General features: G+C 42.2%; 1 protein-coding gene across 1 annotated transcript in view; it reads left to right on the forward strand.

Annotated features, from left to right (window-relative positions):
* The window catches only part of LOC126336687 (high-affinity choline transporter 1-like), a 347185-nt gene that overhangs the window by 282600 nt on the left and 39495 nt on the right, over positions 1-25090 (forward strand). Inside the window, exon 8 of the mRNA XM_050000635.1 lies at positions 11257-11348. Coding sequence (XP_049856592.1) covers positions 11257-11348 — 92 coding nt within the window. The remainder of the gene's footprint in view (positions 1-11256; positions 11349-25090) is intronic.

The following is a 25090-nucleotide window of genomic DNA, read 5'->3' on the forward strand; positions in this document are numbered from 1 at the left end:
GGGCATCCCACAGCATATGCCATGGCTGCTTCACTGGCATTGTGTCATCATTAGCCGAGCATCAGCAACAGATCATCATACTCATCAGATGTGAATGCCATGTTTATTCCATGTCAGATCCTCGCCATCCCGTTTGTTTGTGTGGTGTTACCTGCCGTATGTACAGCGAAATAAGGCCATGGTCGGCAGTCTAACAGAACAGGACATCTAACACCGATTGAGGAAGCTTGTCACTTCATGACTTGGCGACATTGCTTCACGTCTGGAGGTCGTTTAGAAGGCACATTGCTTTCTACATACAGGAACATGGGAGAACATTTCAACAACTCACTTACATCAGCATTTCGCCACCAGAACATTCATTTGCAACAGCCAAATTAACATGCAGCATGTGGCATCCACACCTAAAGTTTTTTTTTGGACTCGAAAGGAACGCTCGGTTGATAGTGGAAAAATATGGCATAAGAAAACTGCATGTAAAACAGAATATCGGTAGCCATCAAAAAAGTATAGTGGTAGCAACAAAAGAAAATGAGAGTAAGGGAAAAGTGATATGAGACTTGCTGTAAACTTAGTTCAGCATTCAACATAGAAAAAAGCAATCCAAAAATGGTTCTCTTTTTTTTCCTTTATTGAGATTCGATTCCCCCCGAAGGAGGTGGGCTGGCAGCAGCTTAGTACACCGCTCTTCAGCCTACAGAATTTTTTTTAAAAAATGAAGATAATAAATAATAAAAGCAGGCGATAAAATTGGTGACTTAATTGGTAAAATGGTGGAAAATTGTGGACCTTAAAACATAAAACAAAGGGTTGGCGATGCTAATAAAATACACAGGAAGCAGATAGGTGAAATAATAGACAGGCAATTAAAAACACAGTGACAGTCTGGTTTCTGTTCGCAAGAGATATAAAAATCACATCCAGCGACAGCATTATTTCCGTTCACAACACTTTGAAAAAGACACTCACTTAAAACACTGCACTAAAAAGCTGACACAAATATGACATATCACAGTTGAAGGCAGATGGGGGGAACCTGGACAGATGATGGGAAAGAAAAGGGGGAAGGAGAGGAAAAACGACGTAGGAGGAGGGGGGGGGGAAGGAGCCAACGGAGGACGAGGACTCAAAGGAGGGGGGGGGGGGGGGGGGGGAGGGCTGCAGACGCGAGAGGGAGTGCGGAAAGGCAGAGGAGAGGAATGCAAAAGGACTCGGGGGGGGGGGGGGGGGAGAGATGGGAGTCAGAGAGGGGGCTACATGGGGAAAAAACAGGATGGAATGGTTCGAGGGTGAAGAGGGAGTCCGGGCAAAGGACAGAGGAAAGGAGGGGGTGTGAGAATCAGAGTTGATAGGAGGGATAAAAAAAATGGTTCTCATAATGATTTGCATAAATAAATTCACTAGTAACAAACAATCTGTAGTTGCTAGATGTCATCTCTTCCATGTGGGCGGTAATAATGGTTATCATGAAATGGCTCAGGGCTACCGCGAATAGTTACTTATTAGTTGTCTGCGTTTTTTCATGTTCTGAACGTTTGTATTCAGAGGAAATATCGCTCTTTTGCCGTCGGTGATCCGATGTTCATTGAAGCGCGTTTCTTTCAGCGACCTGGGACCCTCTGTTGGTAAGACTGTGCGAGACTGGCGCTACACCGCAAAGCGGCGGCCGACGCCATCTAACGTCCATCGGACGAACTATCCTCAGTCGCAGTTGGATAGTTGGCAGTTTGTGGCGCTGCGTTCGACTTGATCGCCGACATCTCCATCGCGCTCTACGTTTCACGTTCTCGCGGTGGCGAGCTATATTCCCTTTGGGGATGATAACTCTGTGCCGTCGGTGACATTTGCAGTAGTTCGGAGACGTTAGAGATCGTTTAATGCTCACCATTCTTCTTATTTACATTTTATTTACATTTACATTTACAAGAAGACTGAAATACTCGTGCTATACAGTCGATGCATAGAAAACAAAATGTTAATAATAGTGTTACAAAGGAAATAGTCGAGTTTTGTGTTTAGTGTAACTGGGTGCATGAATAATAATAAGAAAGAATGTTAAAAACGGCGTTCGGTGCTTTTGGCAAACTAAACTGATACTCCAAAATAAATTTCCGACAGGCGTCGAAAGGAAGGAGTACAGTCAATGTGTACAGTATCACCACCTTTGACTAATGGCAGTGAGGCATGCGTGCAAAAACCATTCAAAATTATCCTTGTCCAGAGAACAACGGTGAGACTCAGGGCAGCTGAAATGAAGCTGGACTAGAAAATATTTCATGTAGCTGAGATCACGTGCCCCAGATGCAGACGATACGAATTAGGTTGTCTACCGTAAGGTGCATGAAATATTTTCTGGGCCAGATTAATTTTCCTGATCTTTATCTGATGGGAATTACTAGATGATCATGGAGAAAACTGGAAAATTAGCTAGGATAATGGATGATACGAGGCCCAAGGCAGTTCTTGGGTGGACTCCAAGAAAAAAGAAAAGACCAAGGCGTCTACCTATTTTAAGGTGAGTAGATAACATCAGAAATCTTGAAGGAGTAACGTGGATGGTTAATGTATGGAGAAGACTGAAGTAGGCCTCTGTCCATCATGGGATGTCAGATGGTAAACTTAGTAAAGATTACACTTGAATTATTTTAATAAAGGCTTTTGGTGAAATTTAGATCAAATAACAGCTGGTTTAGGATGATTATGGATTACACTTGAATTATTTTAAATAAAGGCTTTTGGTGAAATTTAGATCACATAACAGCTGCTTTAGGATGATTATGGATAACTAAGTAACGACCAATAGGAAAAGCTATCGAGTACGAGGTGTGTGCGAAAAGTAATGAGACTAATTTTTTTTATCTACGATATTTTTAATTTTATTCAAAGAACAATATTGTCCCCTTCGAAGTAGTTGGTTCCTTTCCGCAGGTATACATCGGCCGAGCTGTAGTACCCAGAGGTGATAGCAGTGCGGAAAGGCCTCTGACTCCTAGAGCTTGAACATGTCGGTTAAATTCTTTTGAATGCTCTCCAGAGACCCAAAATGACGTCCTTTTAATACATTTTTGAATTTCGGGAAAGGAAAAAGGCACAGGGACTCAGATCAGGTGAATAGAGAGGCTGTCGAACAACAGGTATGCCTTCTGAGGTCAAAAATTCCGTGATGCAAGTAGCCGCGTGACATGGGGCGATGTCATGATGCAGCAATCCCCGGTCTCACCCTTTCACTCTTCTACTCAGCCTTCCAGCCTTCCAAGGGCTTCTTCGTAAAACACTTCGTTCATAGTTTGTCACTGAGGAACAAATTCTTTATGCACGATATCCCTAAAGCCAAAAAAGGAAATCGGCATTGTTTTCATCTTTGATTTTCTCATTCGAGCTTTTTTCGCTAGAGAAGATGTCTCAGTGTGCCAGTCCTCTCTTTGCCACATCGTAGTAAAAAATGCATGATTCATCATCTATGACCACACGACTGAACCGTTCGTTGTCATTGGCAATCTTCTGAAGAAGATTAACGCTCACACGTTCGACGTTTTCGTCAGTTTCTGATGTTGAAGGTCTCATTGAGCGAGGTTCATCTTCAACGTGTTCTCAGCTTTCCAAAAATGATTTTTGCCACCGAAAAACGTGTGCTGTTGCTAAAGAATGTTATCCATAGGCCTGTTTCGTCTTCGCAAGGGTCACACTCGCGGATTCCCCAAGTTCAGCGCGAAACCTAATGCCGTAATGTTGTTCAAAATTCCGCTGCTTCATTTTCGTGACACAAACAACAGAAACATAACATCACTGATGGCGCTCTCAAAAATCACTTGATGGCTGTACGGAGCTGAAACTCGTACTGACGATTTGGAAGGGATGAAAACACCGGTGTACACGAGTAGAACAACACAGCATTGCCAGATCGCTCGCAGTGTTGTCAGTCTCATTAGTTTTCTCAGACGCTTCATACAGTATCCGACCAAAATATTGACGTGGGATGTGTCCACCCTCCGTCTTTATGACGGCTGGAACTCTGCTCAAGACAATGTCAGTGAAATTTCTCAAGGTCTGAGGGGGAATGGCGGCCCACACGTCGTCAAGACTGACACCTTAGGAGGTATCTGGAGGGAAGTCGACTTTCTAACGCACACCTATCGGGTGTTGCCTTGGGGTCAGGTCGGAACTTTGAGCAAGTCAATCCAATTCAGCAGTTTTATTGTCCACAAACCATTGCCTCACAGGCGCATCTATATGATAGGGTGCATTGTCATGTTGATGCAGTCATCGTCTATTGTACACGGTACACTGTGTTCATACGCTTCCGCGTTTAGTGTTTTCTCAAGCGCAATAAATGAACGAAATCTTTAGAGAGGAAAACACACCCATTCCGTATAGCCACCTTCTGTGCACATCACGTTTGCCAATACAATGTGATGGAGCAAGTAACGTTCCCCAGGCATTGGCCAAACACAAACCCTTCCATCGAATTTCCACTCTAAATCACTCGTTTCCAGTTATCCACTGTCCAGTGGCGTCTCTCTTTCCACAACCTCAGGGGTGGCTTAGTAGTAACTGCAGAAATACGTTTCTTATGAGTCGCTCATCGACCACTGTACCGCTTTCTTTTTAACTCGCTACGCACAGCTGGTAGCTGGGCTGTTTGTAGCATTTTAAAACTCATGAATGATTCGCTGATTTCACGCAAAATTTTATAACGACCCTCCGCAGTGCCCGGGCAGTCCATCAGTACATGAGATCCGCATCATATAAGTTTAGCTGTGGTTGCCCTTTACGTTTCCACTTCTCAGTCACATGGCCAACAGCCGACTTAGGCAGCTTTAGAAGAGATAAAATGTCTCTGATGGGTGTGTTACTCAGTTGAATCGCCGGCCGCGGTGGTCTCGCGGTTCTAGACGCGCAGTTCGGAACCGTGCGACTGCTACGGTCGCAGGTTCGAATCCTGCCTCGAGCATGGATGTGTGTGATGTCCTTAGGTTAGTTAGCTTTAAGTAGTTCTAAGTTCTAGGGGACTGATGACCACAGCTGTTAAGTCCCATAGTGCACAGAGCCATTTGAACCATTTTGAACTCAGTTGAATCAAATGATCAGTCCACTTCCAAATCACTGAGCTCTTCTCACTGGCCTGCTGTACTGCTTCTCTACTAACATGATAATACTACCCACCCTCTTTCACAGCATCCAGTCCTTGACTTGTGACATACAGTGGCCAGTTCCGCCTTACTTTTATTAGAGTTCTAATCATTTACGCTATCTTATTCCTCTACTACGAGTTTTGATGGCTCTAAGGAAGTTCGAGGCTTAGCAATAGCAGTGAATTAACGCGACATGTGGCGAGACCTGAACTTGCACTGCGTTGTCGACGGTGAAAGGCACCGACCGTGACCGTTTCTGCAGCGCAGCGCATGCGGAAGCACGGGTAAATTAATTAGACAGCTGCGTCGTTATTGGTGCCCCTGACCAGAGGAGAGCAACTTATTGTGTAAACGATCTCAGCTTTGTGCAGTTGACTTGTACCTTAAATGAAACAAATTCGCTTCATGATACGTAAAACTGTAAGGTCGAACCTACGGACATCCAGTAGCAGTTTCTCACAAGTGGCGTCACCAGGGAGTGGGTCTTCAAAAATAGAGCTCACATCCTGCCCAGCCACAAAGACAGATCTATCAATTCACTATCATCTTGAAGAAACGTGGAACATGTAATGGATACTTATTAGTAACATGGGTGCACAGAGTATTTTCTAGGGATGTCACAAAACTATATCGTCATTCAACGCGAAACTAATGAGGGACCTCTCTTCCCCCCCCCCCCCCCACACACACACACCCCACCCCCCGCGGCCTCCCTCCGACGTCCCAATTACCACAACCTGCCCCCAGTTTCAGATCCTGGGTATGCTCTTGTCTCTCGCAGAATTTCTTTCCCCATCATGGCTAGTAGTTTCGTCTCTTCAGGAGACTAAGTGAAAAAAGTGAAACATAGTAAAGAATGCTTGCTAAGTTACGAAATACTGTAATAAATTATATCGTAATTAATACGACTTGCAAGCGGTCCATTGGTCTATGTCTACTTCTGAGGCCAGTTTTTTCCTATACTCGATTAAAATCCAAAGTTTCACTACGCATTTGATAATTAAAATATGTTTTACGTTGTTCTATCTTATCTGACTCCCTTCTTGTCAGGTAGAAAATTACAGCAATGTTCCACATTTAGGGCCGGCCGGTGTGGCCGAGCGATTCTAGGCGCTTCAGTCCGGAACCGCGCGACCGCTATGGCAGCAGGTTCGAATACTGCCTCGGGCGTGATGTCCTTAGGTTAGTTACGTTTAAGTAGTTCTAAGTTCTAGGGGACTGATGACCTCAGATGTAAAGTCCCATAGTGCTAAGAAGCCATTTTTTGAACCACAACTCATTGCCTCACTGATGCTCTTTTCTCACAGGGAGCATTCTCATCCTGTCACGAACAATAATCGTCTGCGAACTGTTGCTCTATTGCTCGGCCACACCGGCCGGCAATGAGTTGTGGACAATAACATTACTGTAATAGGCTGACCTGCCCAGTCATGATCTGAACCCAGTGGAACAGCTTCGGGATGAGCTAGAACGTCGAATTCCCTCCAGACACCAACCTATAGCGGGCCGTTGTGGCCAAGAGGTTCTAGGCGCCTCAGTCCGGAACCATGCGGCTGCTACGGTCGCAGGTTCGGACTTCGCCTTGAGCTTGGATGTGTGTGATGTCCTTAGGTTCGATAGGTTTAAGTAGTTCTAAGTTTAGGGGACTGATGACCTCAGATGTTAAGACCCACAGTGCTCAGAGCCATTTGAACCATCTGAATCACATTTGGGCCGTTTGCTTTCTCAGCAAACACACTGTAAATACGTTTGTAAGTTTGTACGAGTATCGTGTTACCTAGCATTTCTCCTTCTACTACTTTTATTGAAACATCATCATTTTCACTTGCATTTCAGTACTTTCATTGTTAACTGTCTGTGGTTCTGATTCACCTCTTGAAATATAAAGAAATGTATGCTTGACAGATACCAGACTTTTTCAGTTAATATTGAATGTGGTATAATATTTAATAATACAGAAAGACGTGGAACAGTCAGCCTAAACTTTTCCTTTGAAATGTTTTTGTTTTATTTTTAGTTTGGTGTGTCTTGTTATGACGTCCTCTTCGGCGTCAGCTTCACCACGGAGTAGCATTTCACAACACGTCCCCGGTTACCCCAGTTACTTGTTAGAGGCCACCAAATCGCTGCTTCTGCTACAGATTTTACCATCTGCAACTCCTTTCAGTACCATGCAAGTAATTTCCTGATGTCTTAACACATATCCTATCACCCTCCCTCTTCTTCTTGTCAGTGTTTTTCCACGTATTTGTTTCCTAATTTTCAATATTTTTCCACGGTACCACAGGAAAAATATGTTTCGCTTCCATACAATTCATTATTCCGAACGTACTTTGTGTGAAATGTCTCCCTCAAATTCAAGCAATTCTTTGATACTAGGAATTCTCTCGGCCGGGAATGTCCTCTCCGCCTGTACCAGCCTACTTTTTATGTCCTCCTTGCTTCGCCTGTCTATCGCAATTTTGCTTCCGAATTCCTTCTCTTCGATAACTTCTTGTTTTCCAATTTTGACCTTAACTTTAACACTAATCTCATTTCTGTTCCTCCTCATTATTTTCGCCTTTATTCGGTTTGTTCTCAATCCATATTCTGTGCTAATTAGACCGTTTATTCCATTTATTAATATTGTCACTGACGTAATTTCTCCCTGAAATATAATCCCCAATCTGTCTTTTATTTTCGTCATTGCTTCTCCGATGTATAGAGTGAACAGTAGGGGCGAAATATTACAACCCCGTCTTATGTCCTTGCTAATCCGAGCACTACGAAGTAGGTCTTACAGTCTTAATGTCCCCTCTGCACTTATTACATAAAACCCGTCATTCTTTATACCTTGGATGTATTTTTTCTGATAATTTCGAATGAACCACTTTACATTGTGGCGTGCGTTTTCTAAATAAAGAAATACCATGGAAGTGCTTAGATTTTTATGTAATGTAACTGCTTATTGATTACCATGAAGTAATTAGAGAGATTATACGGTCTCGTTACAATGTATCTAATTATCTTAAAACGAATTTTATTTAGCTCGTTCCATGCGTTTTGGTAAAACAAAAAAGTTTTTCTTTTCTTTCGGTATTACTGTTTTTAACAAATCTGTTTAATGTGTGCCTATGTAAGTCATATGTAATAAGCTTTCCATACAATATGCTTTGTTTTGTAATAATACACAATTTCATATAATAAACTGTAAATTTAACAATAATAAGGCTTACGTCAACGGACGAACGTCATACCGTCCGTTCCATTCATACGGTTCCATCGTTAATGCTGATTTTAAATTTTGTTGTGTAGTTCTATGTATTAACAGATCAAAGAAAATGAGTTAATAAGATGTTACATGCTATTCCTCTTCAAATTTAGAGCAACCACTGAGGCGAAAAAAGTCATAAGATACCTCCTAATATCGTCTCGGACCTCCTTTTGCCCAGCATACTTCAAATCGCTCTAAGCACTGTGGGAGTTAACATCTGAGGTCATCAGTCCCCAAGACGTAAACCTAACTAACCTAAGGACATCACACACATCCATGCCCGAGGCAGGATTCGAACCTGCGACCGTATCAGCCGGGTGGTTCCGGACTGAAGCGCCTAGAACCGCTCGGCCACAGCGGCCGGCCCCAGCGTTGTGCAGCAGTTCGATGTGCCATGGACTCAACAAGTGTTTCAAAGTCCACGGCAGAAATATTGAACCGTGCTGCCTCTACAGCCGTCCATAACTGCGAAAGTGTTGCTGGAGCTGGGTTTTGTGCGCCGACTAACTTCTCCATTATGTACTGTAAATATTTGATGGGTGCCCAGATCATTCGCTCATATGGTACAGAATGGTCTTACAACCAACAGTGGCCGCGTGACATGGCGCATTGTCATCCATTGAAATTCCATCTTTTTTGGGAAAATTAATTCCATGAATGATTGAAAATGATCTTCATGTAGCCGAATGTAACCATTTCCGGTCAACGATAGGTTCAGTTGGACCTGCGGACCCAGTCCATTGAATTTAAACATAGTCTACTCTGTTATTAGACCACCATCAGCTTGCACTGTGCCTTGTTGACAATTTGGGTGTATGACCTCGTGGGGCCTGCTCCACACTCGAGCCCTACCGTCGGCTCTTACCAGCTGCAATCGGGACTCATCTGAGCAGACTACGGTCTTCCAGTCGTCTAAGAGTCCAGTCGATATGGTGTCAAACAAAACAGAAGCGCTGCAGGTTCAAATCGTTCAAATGGCTCTGAGCACTATGGGACTCAACATCTTAGGTCATCAGTCCCCTAGAACTACTTAAACCTAACTAACCTAGGGACATCACACAACACCCAGGCATCACGAGGCAGAGAAAATCCCTGACCCCGCCGGGAATCGAACCCGGGAACCCGGGCGTGGGAAGCGAGAACGCTACCGCACGACCAAGATATACGGGCAGCGCTGGAGGCGATGTCGGGCTGTTAGCAAAGGTATTCGTGTCGGTCGTCTTCTGCGAAATGCCAAATTTCGCTACACTTACGTAACGGGTAAGTTCGTCGTACGTCTTACATTGATTTCTGCGGCTATTCACGCAGTGATGATTGTCCGTTAGCACTGACAACTGTACGCAAGCGTTGCTCCTATCAGTCGTTAAGTGAAGTGTGTCGGCCAGTGCGATGTCCGTGATGAGAGGTAATGCCTGACATTTGGTATTCTCGGCACACTATTGACTATGTGGCTCTTGAAATACTGAATTCCCTAACGATTTCCCAAAAGAAACGTCCCTAGTTCCAACTACCATTCCTCATTCAGAGTCTATTAATTCCCGTGTTGCGGCCATAATCACGTCGGAAACATTTTCACATGAATCATCAGAGTATAAATGACAGCTCCGCCAGAACACTGTCTTTTTATACCTTTTGTAAGAGATTCTACCGCCTTTTGTATACGTGCAAATCGATATCCGTTGACTTTTGTCACCTTATTGTGTAATTTTATGTGTGCCTCACTGCTTTTTTTCTTTAACCAATTTGTGCCTGATTTTATTCTTAGAAGCTCGTTAATGTATGTAAATACCAAAAAGTAAATGTGATTCAAAAAGTGCTTGAAGTGAAGTCTCTTTAGCGCGCAATCCCCAACAAAAAAAGAGGTGTTGCTAGGCCGTCGCTCAGAACGTATTGTTATATTTAGTGAAAACTGATATTCTAGTGATAAAACAGAGTGAAGTATGTGTAAGAGTTGCCAAACATTTATTTGTACAAAATTTTTGGGAGTGAAGACTAGAAATATCTTGTTTTTGGAAAAGGAGCGGAACTTCATTGTCGTTGTCGTCTGTCAATCGACAGAATTATAAGTGTACAAAGCTCACTAAAATACAGGAAAAGAAAAGCATTCTCTATGGTTTTCATTCAATAAGTAACAACCTCTCGTAATTTCTTAATTACAGTAATTGGTTTATGTTCTTGTACAATAGTATGGTGCTGAACTCCACTGACCAATTTTGATGTAGTGGGACGTGTAGTTTGATTGAAGTTTGTGTGTCAAGAAATCTCCTTTTCTCACGAAAAGCAGATTGCTGTTTGATCTTACTTACTTACAACAGTGGTCCCTTAGGTATGAAAAGCTACGAAAACTTGGGCTCAAAGCTATCCGCAATACGGCCAAGTAACTAACAGAGTCGTATTTTAAACCTTAAAGAACAATAACTTCCTCCAAATTGCAATACGTCAACAACTGGTGCAGAAGCTGATCATTCAAGGAGGCAGCTACCAAAAATTCAGGTACCAGTAACGACTTAAAGTAAAAATCTCAATCAAAAATCAGTCTCTCTCTCTGCAAACACATATATAAATATGCATAATATTATTTTAAAAAAAGATCATATTACAATTGTACACTGCCTGTTGCTTAAGAAGATCATGAGAGACAGGTGTCCACCGTCGAATCAGCGTAATATAAGAACGCTGTTCAAAGTCAAGGTTAGGATATTTCTAGTATTGTGAAATACGTTCTAATTAGCGATGTTAGAGACAAGGATTGTGGACGTGTTTAACTATAACTTATGTTCCAAATAAATAGAAATATTTAAGAAATGGACATTTGTGGCTTGTTGTTTGCTTGAGACATTCACTGTACGAAGGCTGTGTGCTTGTTCACAGATTGGCAGGCAGTCGAAGACGTCGCCAGGAACATTACGTCGGTGGATAAGGAGCTGGTTCTGCCGCTGGTACTGCGGTACCTTACACCCAGCGTGAGTACAGCGACGTTTTAGCCTTTACAGACACTTTCTCAGCTCCTTCTGGCTTAAAACCTTAGACATCAAGACTAAAGTTAATCGTAATGCAGAAGCAAAGAAAACAGCAGATTTCTAGTATTTAATAGGGTGTGAACTTAACTAACAGGTAATTGAAAGTAGAACGTCGCAGGTACTTGTTACCAAACTAATAGTCCTACTTTAATTGATAACGCACTGAGTGATGTTCCATTTCCTTTACATCCATTACGAAAATCTATCACAACTTCTAATCCCAACACTATAATCGATCACACGTACAAACTTTCGCTGTCACTTATCTTTTTTCACTTGTAACCTATCAAAATCGCGTCAAATAATAAAGTGAACTTATATTAACCTAAGTCACGTCCCTTGATTTTGCAGGGGGAAAGGGACTGAAGTCTTTATTTCAAGCAGTACGGTCATCACTTGTTCTCCAGCACAATCAGTACACATCTTCGAGTTCGCAGCAACGCCAAATGTAGGCGCCATGACATCCGGGCCCCATCTGAATTAGTTCAAATCATCGCCACACCCTGGCCACCGCCGGCCAGCATACGGGTTGTTGTCTACGGCAGTGATGGCCCGCGCTAGCCCCCGGCTACCGGCATTGCAGAGTCCCCAATACCATTCACCTTAAGTAAACATGTTTTCGCTGGACACGCTGGAACTTCCCGAGGTTAACGTCACACGGCCGGCTGTTCGATCCAGAACACGGTGAACAGAGTTGCTTTTCTGGACAGATCCGAACAGGTCCATATTCACGTCAGACACGCGCAGATCGATCCGTGTTCCACAATGTGTCTCAGTCGCGGACAAAAGAACACGTTTCGCACCAAAGTTGTTTTTCGGGATGCTGGAATCTCCCCTCACATCACACAACGGTCCGAGATGTTTGCTACAAGCTCCACAGTTAAGTTCTATTACGTGACCCACTAAAAGCTATTCTATATTATTATTCATCATTATTCAGTATCATTTATTATTACTATTCATTATCACTCATTATCATTTATCATCATTCATTATCATTCATTATAATTTATTATTATTATTATTATGCCACCAAGAACGCTGTGCTACACTATTGGCGCCAAAGTTTGCTCAAAGTTAAATCCGCCATGACTGTACAAGAGCACGTTTGGGCCACAATACCCCTCGCTAAGTTAGTTGACTCTCTTGCGCGCGTGTTGCAACCGGACACGCGCCCTGCGGACGTCCGACCACTTACGTCACACACCCTTGATTGCCCCCTCCATACACGCGACGGACATAGTCTTCTGTAAATATGCTAACACTAGCATCGCCCATCTAACCTGTCAATTACCTAAGTACTTAATTCTACTTCAGTTTTATTCATTTTAAATAATTCAGTTTACAATTTTATATACGTATTAAAAGGTGTTCAACTACCAATTTTCAAATAATTTTAGAGGACCAGACCGAAACCTCCTCCTAGGAACCCTCACGGAGATTGAATTCTGTCAGTAAAGAAACTTCACTTGCGCTTTTGCTACCAACCTGACAAAATTGCGCGCAAAGAAAGGGGCACTTGTACTAACCTCATCCACCCGACCACCACTACCTCCTAGGATCAGGAGAAAAGTGAGGAAACTGGCAATAAACAAAGCTCACTTTCGTCTTCACTACCAAAGTAAGAAAGTTGCTGAAAACGAAGCGTTCCACCTGCACCACTTCCTAGGGGGCAGCTGGTAAAAGAACTCAACTTACACTAAGCTGATGGAAGGAGGAAGGAGTGTATTTGATTTATTTGGGGGCAATTTATTTAGGAATGGAGTATATGTATGACAGAACACACGCTCTGACATGCCCCACACCATACAGACCTGCAAACCACTGCAACATAACTCATTTATAAGGCTCTAGACACACGCTTGCTAATTGTAAACAGTTAAAAATATCACATAGCACAGCCTACAGACATGTGAACCGCTAGTAAATAATGCAAAAAAATTATGTCATAAACTCAAACAACTCCTAATTTTGCCGGCCAGGGTGGCCATGCAGTTCTAGGCGCTACTGTCTGGAACCGCGTGACCGATACGGTCGCAGGTTCGAATCCTGCCTCGGGCATGGACGTGTGTGATGTCCTTAGGTTAGTTAGGTTTAAGTAGTTCTGGGGCATTGATGACCTTAGAAGTTAAGTCCCACAGTTCTCTGAGCCATTTTTTGAACCTCTAATTTTCGCAAATAATTTCAGTGCAGACCTGCAAACTGCTCCTAAATGATGTGTAGACACGCTAAGTATTCGTAAACTATTCAAATAGCGCAGATGACGGCCTACCGACACGATCCCGAAATAATGCAATCAACACGCGCTAGCACAGTCAATTGAGTACACAGGAGGCAGCGGTAAGTGACGTATACCTCAGATGTCGAAACGCGCACACCCCCTGCTCGGCTTCCGCAAGCATGGAGTGGTAGCACCTCCCTCGTATGTATTACCTGTGAAATTCCTCTCCAGATATGTGCTCACCTACACACACGTGCTGATGTGATCGGGCGGGAGTGCAACCCCGAGCTTCAGCTGAATGCAGGCCGAAGTTGTATGTAGGCGCCCCTTATGACTAAGCGTTTATTTACACACACAATACGCACTCCAAGCAGAGCCGTGGTTTTTCGGCCTTCCTCACTGTTACTGCGGTCCGGCGAAGACGCTTCAGAAATCCATTCCACAATAGTTGAATCTGCTTTCCGCCCTTAGCGATTCCCGCGGACCATGAGTGACGATTGTCTGACACTTCACCATGCGCGCCAAAACCCCTGTGATGTGAGCAACCACAGCTCGCACCCGCCAGCCGCCACCACCAAACACTGGTGAAAGTTGCATTCCAAGCAGTGCCTACAATAGTCTAATATTCGTGGCATCTCCAGGTGCCACTCATCTCTACTGTTGAACGCAAGGCGAGTTGACACACACAGACACATACACACACACACACACACACACACACACACACACATGGTCATCCTCTCTATTCATCCCTTAACATAAGCAATAGTAACTTTACAATCCAATATATACATAGCCTACACAATGTAAGCCACAGTAACTTTGACAATACCGACTACATGCCCCAATGCTCTCCATCCATAAGGAAGCACTGTGAACCTGCTCTTTCTTTCTACACACACGTCACTCAGCCGTAATCAGCCCTTCTACATCAACGGACGGAAGTCCCTCTCAGAACTGTTCCACAAATTCGGCGATCGCTTCCTCTCAACACAAATGCGTTACTGTCTCTTCTTCCTTGCCTGCTCTCTTTTTCTTCTACAAACATCTCCAGACTCATAGGCTACAAGAATACACCAAAATTTTTCAAAGTACAGTATGCTGTAAACCACTGAGTAACTAGAAACAAACAGACCAAGAAAATGATATTCGCACTCTCGAATACCAAAGTCGTTGATGTCATTATACTTACAGTTAAATGTTACAATCGCGGTCTCAATTCATTGGCATTCGACAGTGGCTCAAATGGTTCAAATGTCTCTGAGCACTATGGGACTTAACGGCTGTGGTCATCAGTCCCCTAGAACCTAGAACAACTTAAACCTAACTAACTTAAGGACATCACACAACACCCAGCCATCACGAGGCACAGAAAATCCCTGACCCTGCCGGGAATCGAACCCGGGAATCCGGGCGCGGGATTCGACAGTGAACTAAGTACTGGAAGTACACTCTCTTTACCCCTGTTACTCTGGAAATATCTCTACCGTCCTTACGACTTCCTCTCTACTCATCACATAACAAAAAAATGGTTTAAATGGCTCTGAGCACTATGCGACTTAACTTCTGAGGTCATCAGTCGTCTTGAACTTAAAACTAATTAAACCTAACTAAGCTAAGGACATCACACACATCCATGCCCGACTCAGGATTCGAACCTGCGACCGTAGCGGTCGCTCGGCTCCAGACTGTAGCGCCTAGAACCGCACGGCCACCCCGGCCGGCATCACATAACATAAACAATATTCACTTTACAATTCAATATATACAAACGCTACACAATGTAAACCACATTAACTTTACAATACAGTATATACACATTTGACACAAAACAGTGCACTTATCCAGTATATCTCTACAGCATGCGAAAAAAAAATCTTATTCCTACAGCGTCTATATACCGCAATGTTCACCTTCAACCTGCTCTATCTCTCTACAGACCCGACACTCAGAGCTAATCTTCCCTCTTACGTCAGCGGACCTAAGTCACTCTCAGAACTCTTTCTACAAATTCGGTAATGTTCCCCCTCAGCACAAACGCCTTACTGTCTGTCCTTCCTTGCCCGTTAGCGTTTCTACAAACATCCTCAGACTCATAGACTGCAAAAAGACATGTACTTTCTCGATAATATTACGCCATATTAGCTGTACTTCTCAGTATCACGCACTAAGCTACACCCTACCGATCACTAGTTCATCATAATTCCCAAGGTATGGACTTCAAAATAATTGTTTACAAAAGCCGAACTTTATCTATGTGCAGCATGCTGTAAACCACTGACTAACTAAATATACGCAAAATGATATTTCCACTCTCGAATACCAGTCTCAGTCATGTAACATATTCGATATCTTAGCTATAATTTACATGCCAACTAAGGTCTGTCGCAGGTCTAGAGAACAAACAAGTGTGTAACCAACACACCACACTCGATCTTCACTCAACTAAATAAAGGAAGCAAATGTGCAGAAGTAGTCAACCGAACAATCTACATCCCATCAAATAAAACTCCAACCCAAATCAATCATCTCAAATTTTCACTAGATCACCAAAGTCACCCAACACATGCTATTACTTCGCTATTCGGTCGTCTAGAGGACATCAAAGTTAACTCTTACAGATCTATACACTCCAACAGGTCTCTGCATTTGGACAGCTGCTCCAGTTATTTATTATTACTTATTATAATTTATGATCATTTATTATTATTTATTATAATTTATTATAATTTATTATTATTATTTATATCATGCGCATGTGTTTACCACGAGGTCTGTAGTCCAACTGGGTTAGTACACATCGCCACCAGCAGAGGGTCTCATTCAAGATGTCCGATTTTGGTAGGGAGTTTGAATTTTGGTGGAAGGTCATACAATTCTTCTACCTAACAAAAATGGCTCCAAGTTCAACTGTGTTTAACTCCTCTCACAACCACCAGAGCGCTCTGTCGTTACGTAAGTTGATTACGAAATTCCCATTATTCAAGATGGCTGCAACCAGTGCGAAATGTGTCACCTTTCCCATACCTGGATGCTACAGTAAAATTCCAACTTGGCTTTAGTCACACCCTACACATTCTTCAGCTGATCCCATTTCCAGATCTTTGCGCATCTGATATCTGCAATTTAAGTCGGAGAAAGACATATCCATTACCTTCTGCAGCCTCTCTAGAAACAGAACTACCTCAGTTACTGCAACAGGACCCTGTCTTGACTATTCGTCAGAAATGCGAGCGCTGCCGGCGGCATGTCAAAGCCACATATCCGTCCATTTAAACAGCCATCCACTCAGCCCCAGGACCAGCATGCCTAAGTGGGCTCTCTCTCTATACCTGCTCTCCAGCTATTGTCTAACGACATACACTGCACAAATGGATTCCTGAATAGCGCAGGTCTCTATCCCCTATCCCCTGCATCTCCAACTCGACGTGTAAACAGTCTCTCTCCTCCAGCCAGTGAACCCGACGTCATTCACGCTGCGCTCACAATTTCCCTTCACAAATCTTAAATACTCGCATATATAAACGCCTATTCACTTCTGCAAAAACTCTCTTAATAATAAAAAAAGCATTCTCCGTTTCTATGCATAGATTAGAATGCATTTAGAATAAACAGATAAACATAAATTTTTTCTCATTGAGTTCGTATTATAGTGTATGTCTACTGAGGTAGCAATGGTACACGTGAGTTGAATACTGTATTTGATGCTTTTCAGGGGGACAGAGAATCATTCACGTCTAAACTTACTCAGATCTGTGTTAAAGGACAACAGAGAGTGTACGGGACGATTGATTGAGACAGAGCTGTAACTAGATAATATTTAAACATTGACTCATTTATCCTAGAGAAGGACAATTTGCTGAAGGTCAATTTTTTTTTCCACTGTTCTACCTGGATGCTTTAGTCACGTGATATAGCCTGTGTTCTAGTCATATGCAGCTACAATACTTTACACATGATAGATTGGATGATTTATGTAAAAATGTGTCGAACTACGTTGCTTATAAATATCACTCCATTCTTGTTCTTCTTAACTGTATGCTATTAATTAAGGCACTTTGATATCTGTTACTGTAGATCGATATAGTGTGCGAAACTCTAAGACTTGGTTACATCTCGAGAAATGTGGTGCCCTTGGAGAGGTTAGGACTAGGAACGCTCTATTCAGTCAAGAGAGGTGAATTGTAGATATATTCGTCTGCTCGGTTGAGGATTAATTGGGTAGCGATGTTGCGGGGTAGGCTGGCCAATGCCAAGGTGAGGGTTGTCTTTTAACGTAAGAGGATGAGATTGCTCTGTGACCACCATACATAGAGAGATTGATTGAGTACTATGCTCAAGGTCTTAAAAATATGTATATTGTTGTCTGGTATACTTTGATCGTTTTTATGTGTACGAGAATTAAGTGTGAATGGATGTACTGAGCAATCATCTATCAATGCTGGCAATGATACTTGCAAAGTAGAGGAGGTATTGTTTAGCTATGATACTGAAATTAGGAGAACATGGTGTCACATGATTGACCAGTGTTGGGTTTACTGTAAAATTTTTCGCGATATAACCTGTGATGGATAACATTACAGTAGATCAGTGGTGTCTTACCCAGCCCATCCGTGCATTGGTTACCACATAATTATTGAGTGACAGCGCTTGCTTGAGTTGGGGAACAAATTTTGGTTGATGGACCGCAACTTCTGGGGTTGCTAGCACCGAAAACGGTTATGCCGTGCTTGTGTGCAAAATGAACAATCACTAGAAATGGAACGTAGAGTTATCAACTGTTGGGTCACTGCAACATATGAGTTTAAATGTAAAGGCTGTCAGTCATTTTCGGGGGGTAGTTTGGAAAGTCGCCTCAACGCCACCAGACTCTTCTAGTTTCCTTGTGTTGTGGTTGTCCGTTATTTAAAATCATTCAGTGTTATCGTATCGACTGTAAGAATATGATTTACAAGGTGCAAGGTATAGTTTCCAGTGAGAGGCCGTGCATCAGTCTGTGTTAATGTCTGTGCATGGCAGGAATTCTAGTTACTCAGAGGTCTATGGCGCGCTAAAGTACTAGGACTGTGCTTAATACCGACGATTATGAGGTGAATTTTATAATATTATATTAAAAATATTTTTTGGTCTTCTAATACGCAAGTCTGGAGATTCTGTAGAAAAGGGAGCAGGCTCTGATGAGAAAGACTGACACATTTCTGCCAACGGGAAAAGGCAGGTTCACAGTGCTTGCTTTCTTATTTATGGAGAGCATTGGGGCATGTAGTTGGTATTCTCAAACTTACCGTGGCTTACATTGTGTAGGCTTTGTATATTTTGGATTGTAAAGTTACTATCGCTTATGTTATGGGATGAATAGAGAGGATGACCATGTCTGTATGTGTGTGTGTGTGTGTGTGTGTGTGTGTGTGTGTGTGTGTCAACTCGCCTTGAGTTCGACAGTAGAGATGAGTGGCACCTGGACATGCCACGAATATTAGACTATTGTAGGCACTGCTTGGAATGCAACTTTCACCAGTGTTCGGTGGCGGCGGCTGGTGGGTGCAAACTGTGGCTGCTCACATCACAGAGGTTGTGGCGCGCATGGTGAAGCGTCAGTCAATCGTCCCTTATGGTCTGTTAGAATGGCTAAGGGTGGAAAGCAGGTTCGGCTACTGTGGAATGGAATTATGAAGCGTCTTCGTCGTACCGCAGTTAGAGTGAGGAAGGCCGAACACGCACGGCTCTGCTTGGTGTGCGCGCTGTGTGTGTAAATAAATGCTTGGTCATTAAGGGCGCCTACATACAACTTTGGACTGCATTCAGCTGAAGCTTGGAGTTGCACTCCCGCCCGATCACATCAGCACGTGTGTGTAGGTGAGCACATATCTGGAGAGGAATTTCACAGGTAATACATACGAGGGAGGTGCTACCACTCCATGCTTGCGGAAGCCGAGCAGGGGATGTGCGCGTTTCGACATCTGAGGTATACGTCACTTATCGCTGCCTCCTGTATACTCAATGGACTGTGCTTAGGCCTGAAGATTGCATTATTTCGGGACCGTGTCCGTAGGCCTTCATATGCGCTATTTGAATAGTTTACGAGTACTTAGCGTGTCTACACATCATTTAGGAGCAGTTTGCAGGTCTGCACTGAAATTATTTGCGAAAATTAGGAATTGCTTGGGTATTTGGAAGTAAATGTTTTGCATTATTTACGAACGATTAGCATGTCTGACTGTGCTATGCGTTATTTTTAACTGTTTACAATTAGCAAGCGTGTGTCTAGAGCCATATAAATGAGACATGTGGTAGTGGTTTGCAGGTCTGTATGGTGTGGGACATGTCAGAGCTTGTGTTCTGTGATACGTATACTAAATTCCTAAATAAATAAAGTGAACTCCTTCCTCCTTCCATCAGCATAGTGTGGGCTGAGTCCTTTTACCAGCTGCCCCCTAGGAAGTGGTGGGGATGGTACGCTTCGTTTTCAGTAATTTTCTTACTTTGGTAGCGAAGACGCATGTAAGCTTTGTTTATTGGCAGATTTCACACTTGGCGCCTGATCCTAGGAGGAAGTGATCGTTGGGTGGATCAGGTTAGTACAAGTGCCCTTTCTTTACGCACAATTTTCTTAGGTTGGAAGCGCAAGCACAAGTGACGTTTCTTTACTGACAGAATTCAAACTCCGCTAGGGTTCCTAGGAAGAGGTTGTGGTCTAGTCCTCTAAAAGTATTTCAAAATAGGTAGTTGAACACTTCTGCATACATATATGACATTGTAAATTCAATTATTTAATATCATTAAAATTGAAGTGGAATTAAGTATTTAGGTAATTGATAGGTTAGATGGGTGATGTGGGTGTTAGCATATTTACAGAAGACTACGTCCATTGCGTGTATGGAGGAGGCAATCGAGGGTGTGTGACGTAAGTGGTCGGACGTCCGCGGGGCGCGTGTCCGATTATAACACGCACGCAAGAGAGAGTCAACTAACTTAGCGAGGGGTATCGTGGCGCAAACGTGCTCTTGTACAGTCATGGCGGATTTAACTGTTGAGCAAACTTCGGCGGCAATAGTGTAGCATGGCGTTCTTGGTGGCATAATAATAATAATAAATTTGTAATGAATGATAATGAATGATGATAAATGATAATGAGTGATAATGAATAATAATAATAATAATAATAAATGATAATGAATAATAATAAGGAATAGCTTTTAGTGGGTCATGTGATAGAACTTAACTTTGGAGCTTGTAGCAAACATCTCGGATATGATGTGAAGGGAGATTGCAGGGTCCCAAAAAACAGCTTTGTCATGAAACGTGATCTTTTGTCTGCGTCTGAGACATGTGGTGGAACACGGACCGATCGGCGGGTGTCTGACGTGAATATGTACCTGTTCGAACCTGTCCAGAAAAACAACTTTGCTGCCAAAAGTGCGAGAGTGCGTTCTTTGTCCACCGCATGCTCCATGGAATGGCCGACCATTGTGACGTCTTCCTCGGGAAGCTCCAGCGTGTCCAGCGAAACATGGTTTACTTAAGGTGAATGGTATTGGGGACTCTGCAATGCCGGTAGCCGGGGGTCTAGCGCGGGCCAGGCCCAGCGCGTGGCCTCACATCACTGTCGTAGACAACAGCCCGTGTGCTGGCAGGCGGGGGGCAGGGTGTGGCGATGATTTGAACTAATTCAGATGGGGCCCGGATGTCATGGCGACTGCATTTGACGTTGCTGCGAACTCGAAGATGTGTACTGATTGTGCTGGAGAACAAGTGATGACCGTACTGTTTGAAATAAAGACTTCAGTCCTTTCCCCCTGCAAAATCAAGGGATGTGACTTAGGTTAATATCAGTGCACTTTATTATTTGACGCGATTTTAATAGGTTACCAGTGGAAAAAGATAAGTGACAGCAAAAATTTGTACGTGTGATCGATTATGGTGTTGAGATTTGAAGTTGTGATAGATTATTGTTATGGAGGTAACGCAAATGGCATGCTGGCCGAGAAAATTGGACATCTTGAAAAAATAATAATAATGAATGACAATAAATAATAAAAATAGAAGTACAGTTTCTGAGCCATTATCATGTTGGAATTTGATTTTGGCGCAATTTTCTATTGGAGGTTGGCCAATAATTATAATAAATAATAATAAATGATGAATGATAATTAATAATAATAATAACAAAGAGAGGTATGGTTTTGCAGCCATTATCGTGCTGGCTTTTGATTTTGGCGCCTATTTTCTAGTGGAGGTAGGCCAATATAAAAAATAATAATAATAATAATAACAATAATAAATAATAAATGATAATAATGAATGAAAATGAAAGTTAATAAATGATAATCAATAATAATGAATAATAATAATGACAAGTACAGTTTTGCATGCATTATCTTGTTGGAATTTCAATTTGGCGCCAATTTCTTCTGGAGGATTATGTTACTGGACGTAGCCCAATTGACCTATTTTCCTGCCAAATTTCTAAATTCTCTCCAATGTTTTATGGGGGCAAGGTTAGTAGACATAGCCCAATTGACCTAATTTCCCGCCAAAAGCCGCCATCTTAGACGACATTATTCACTGTTGCCAAGTGTACATGAAGCCATCTTGGATGACGTCATCGCCGCCACTTGAATAAATTTGGCGATAATGGAGGGTCGGACCACACGCAGGTTATCCTACTACTTACAGGGATCCTCCAAAACGTACTGCAACACTTTAATAACCAATATTTCTAAGATAGACGTGATGCGATAGAAAGAGAAAAAGCAGCAGGCTAGGGTAATGACATATGTAGCTTGTACTTTGTTGTTTAATCTTCTTCAAAAACTTATAATTTTGTAATGTGAGTTGATGTACTGATATATTTTCGCTTATGAAATATTGTTGTACTATCCTTATTAAGTACTGCACGAAGAGGTTGTGAAGATAATCATTATCATTATTTACCATACAGCACACGAAAGAACAATTACGCATTTCGGGAGTCAGGCTCCCACCATCTGGCTGTCTGCGTTCTAACTTTCACACAAATGCACACTCTTAAAAAAAAGCGAAAACTAGTTAAGAAAAAACCTAAAATAAAATAAAAGTATTCGGATATTAAGTTTTCGTCTTACTTTAAAACTGGGAACACCTCATTCTCTGTTTTGCCTTTTCATACCACCGTCGGTTTGCCAAAGAGCTTCTTTTCTGTAGTGGAAGCATCGATCGCATCTGCTACTCTTCACACGTCCTGCCTTCCGGTACACTGGCTTGTTCTGTAAACAAGTACACTTCTCCAGCTTACTGCACTGGGCCACTAACCGTTCCTCTGTATTCCAGAGATGTCATAGGCGACGTGAGGAAACAACAATGTCTCGTATTATTGCTAAATTGAAAAACGATGTATGAATCCATTACCACTCTCTCCCGAGAATACATTAAGCACATTATCAAGTCTATCTCTTTGAACTGATATTTCTAGTTCAAGTTCCTTTCTTCGCTACGTGCACCACTTCTAAATTCTCTTCAGTATCGTGTACCAGGTAGCCTGTCTCGTGTATATGTTTCGTTATCACAGATTTCCCAGTCTTAAAGCGTCCATGTGTTCTCTATACCTTGTCGAAAATCTTCTTTCTGTCTCTGCTATGCAGGGTGAGTCACTAACTGTTGCCATCAAGAATAACTCCGAAAATATTATAGGAGCTGAAAAGTTTGTGGGACAAATGTTGCATGGGACAACGGGCGCCGTAATATGACGTTGGTTTTTTGTTGCTACGTGGGGTCGCGTTAGAGATATGAAGGCCAACTTCCTTTTTTTTTTTAATGGGATGCTATAGTTTGGTACTTATTTTCTGCTAGGGGTTATTGAGATGAATCCAATGATGTGTAACAGTAAGGTCTTTGATGGTCAACGAAGGTAAAAAAGGTGGCATAAACGTCCATTTACAGAAGGTGTTCGTGATCATTGGTATCAATGCAGTGCTGCAATCTTCTTATCATGGACTGAGTGGTATTACTTTTGAGTGGTATTACATGTGTCCCATAAAATTTTTAGCTACTGTCATACTTTCGTAGTTATTCTTAGTGGTAACAGTTAGTAACTCACCCTGTATAGGACAGACAGGAAGAAGATTTTCGACAAGATCTGTCTGTCTGTCCGATTGTTAAAAACCCTCTTTATCAGGTAAGTTTAGATGTATAGAGTTGAAATTTGTGTCTCATACTAAGGTGTACGATCTATTGGCTGAGTAAAAAATGAAAGCTTCAAAGTCGATGAAATCAAAGGATACGGCCATTTATCTCAGGTATTTTGACACTCTCAAACTCGTTCATCAAAACCTGTATCATACATCGCGTTGACTTAGAATCATGAAATCTGGCAAGAAACAAGGTTTTACGACAAAAGTAAAGTAAAAAATGCGAGAATTGTGAATTTGTAGTTATTTCACACAATTTTTTTTTCAATAGCAGTCTGACTGTGTGTTAGTCCGTCCATCAGTTAGGAACCCTTTTTCTCAGAAACGGGGAGATGTATCAAATTGAAATTCATGTCACATATTACAGTTTACAGCTCCTTTGCAGTGTAATAAATGTAGGCTTATAAGTCAATACAATGGATACGGTGATTATATCACATATTTTGATGCTCGCAACGTCATTCATTAAAACATGTAGGGTACTTCCTGTTAACCTTTAATCACGAAATCTGGCAAGAGGCAGGTTTTCACAATAAAAATAAAGGGAAAAATACGGAACCTTCAGAGTCCTCGTCTTGCTCACATCGGCCAATTTTTTGCATACTACTATTTGTTCTAGGTCACTTTTTCTGTTTTCGGACTGATGCTTTAAGGTATATGTGACTAAGTTTTTCGCTTGGAATGTTAACTTGACATTATATGATTCATATAAATCGCCAATTTCTCTGCGATTTTCCCAAAATACGACATGGTAACGATCTTTTTATAGTAAGGTAATTCCTCTTTTGTTTCCAATGTCTCATCCGTTGTCTGTTGCTATGTCGTTAATCATATTTAACTCATTCAGTCTCTCTTCGGCACTCACTGGCATCTAATGACTCTGTGCAATGAACTTCTAAACGCAGCTTCTTTATATATTCACAGGTGGCATAACTGGTTAGGAATTACAACATCTGTTGCTGTTCACTTTCTAAAGATCGTCAAGGCATGTAATTCGTCTTGCCTCGTACCTTTACGTCGAAAAGTGAATACGTTTATTACTTTCGAGCTACAGTGAAGTCAATTTTATCGAAGAACGCACTACATTTACTATCTATTGTACCAATGTCACTGTCAGTTCATTTTACGAACTACAACATGTTGTCAGCATAGTGTTTATAATGTACCACCTCTTCCATTAAAAGGATCGTCAAACCTTAAAACGTTCTCTTCTAATAAAATTACGCGTCACTGTGTCCGAAATGATCGATCCTATAGCCAACCAATTTTTATGGATGTAATAAGTTCCATTTAGCTAG

The sequence above is a fragment of the Schistocerca gregaria genome, chromosome 2 (genome assembly GCF_023897955.1).
Source record: "Schistocerca gregaria isolate iqSchGreg1 chromosome 2, iqSchGreg1.2, whole genome shotgun sequence".
Taxonomy (NCBI): domain Eukaryota; kingdom Metazoa; phylum Arthropoda; class Insecta; order Orthoptera; family Acrididae; genus Schistocerca; species Schistocerca gregaria.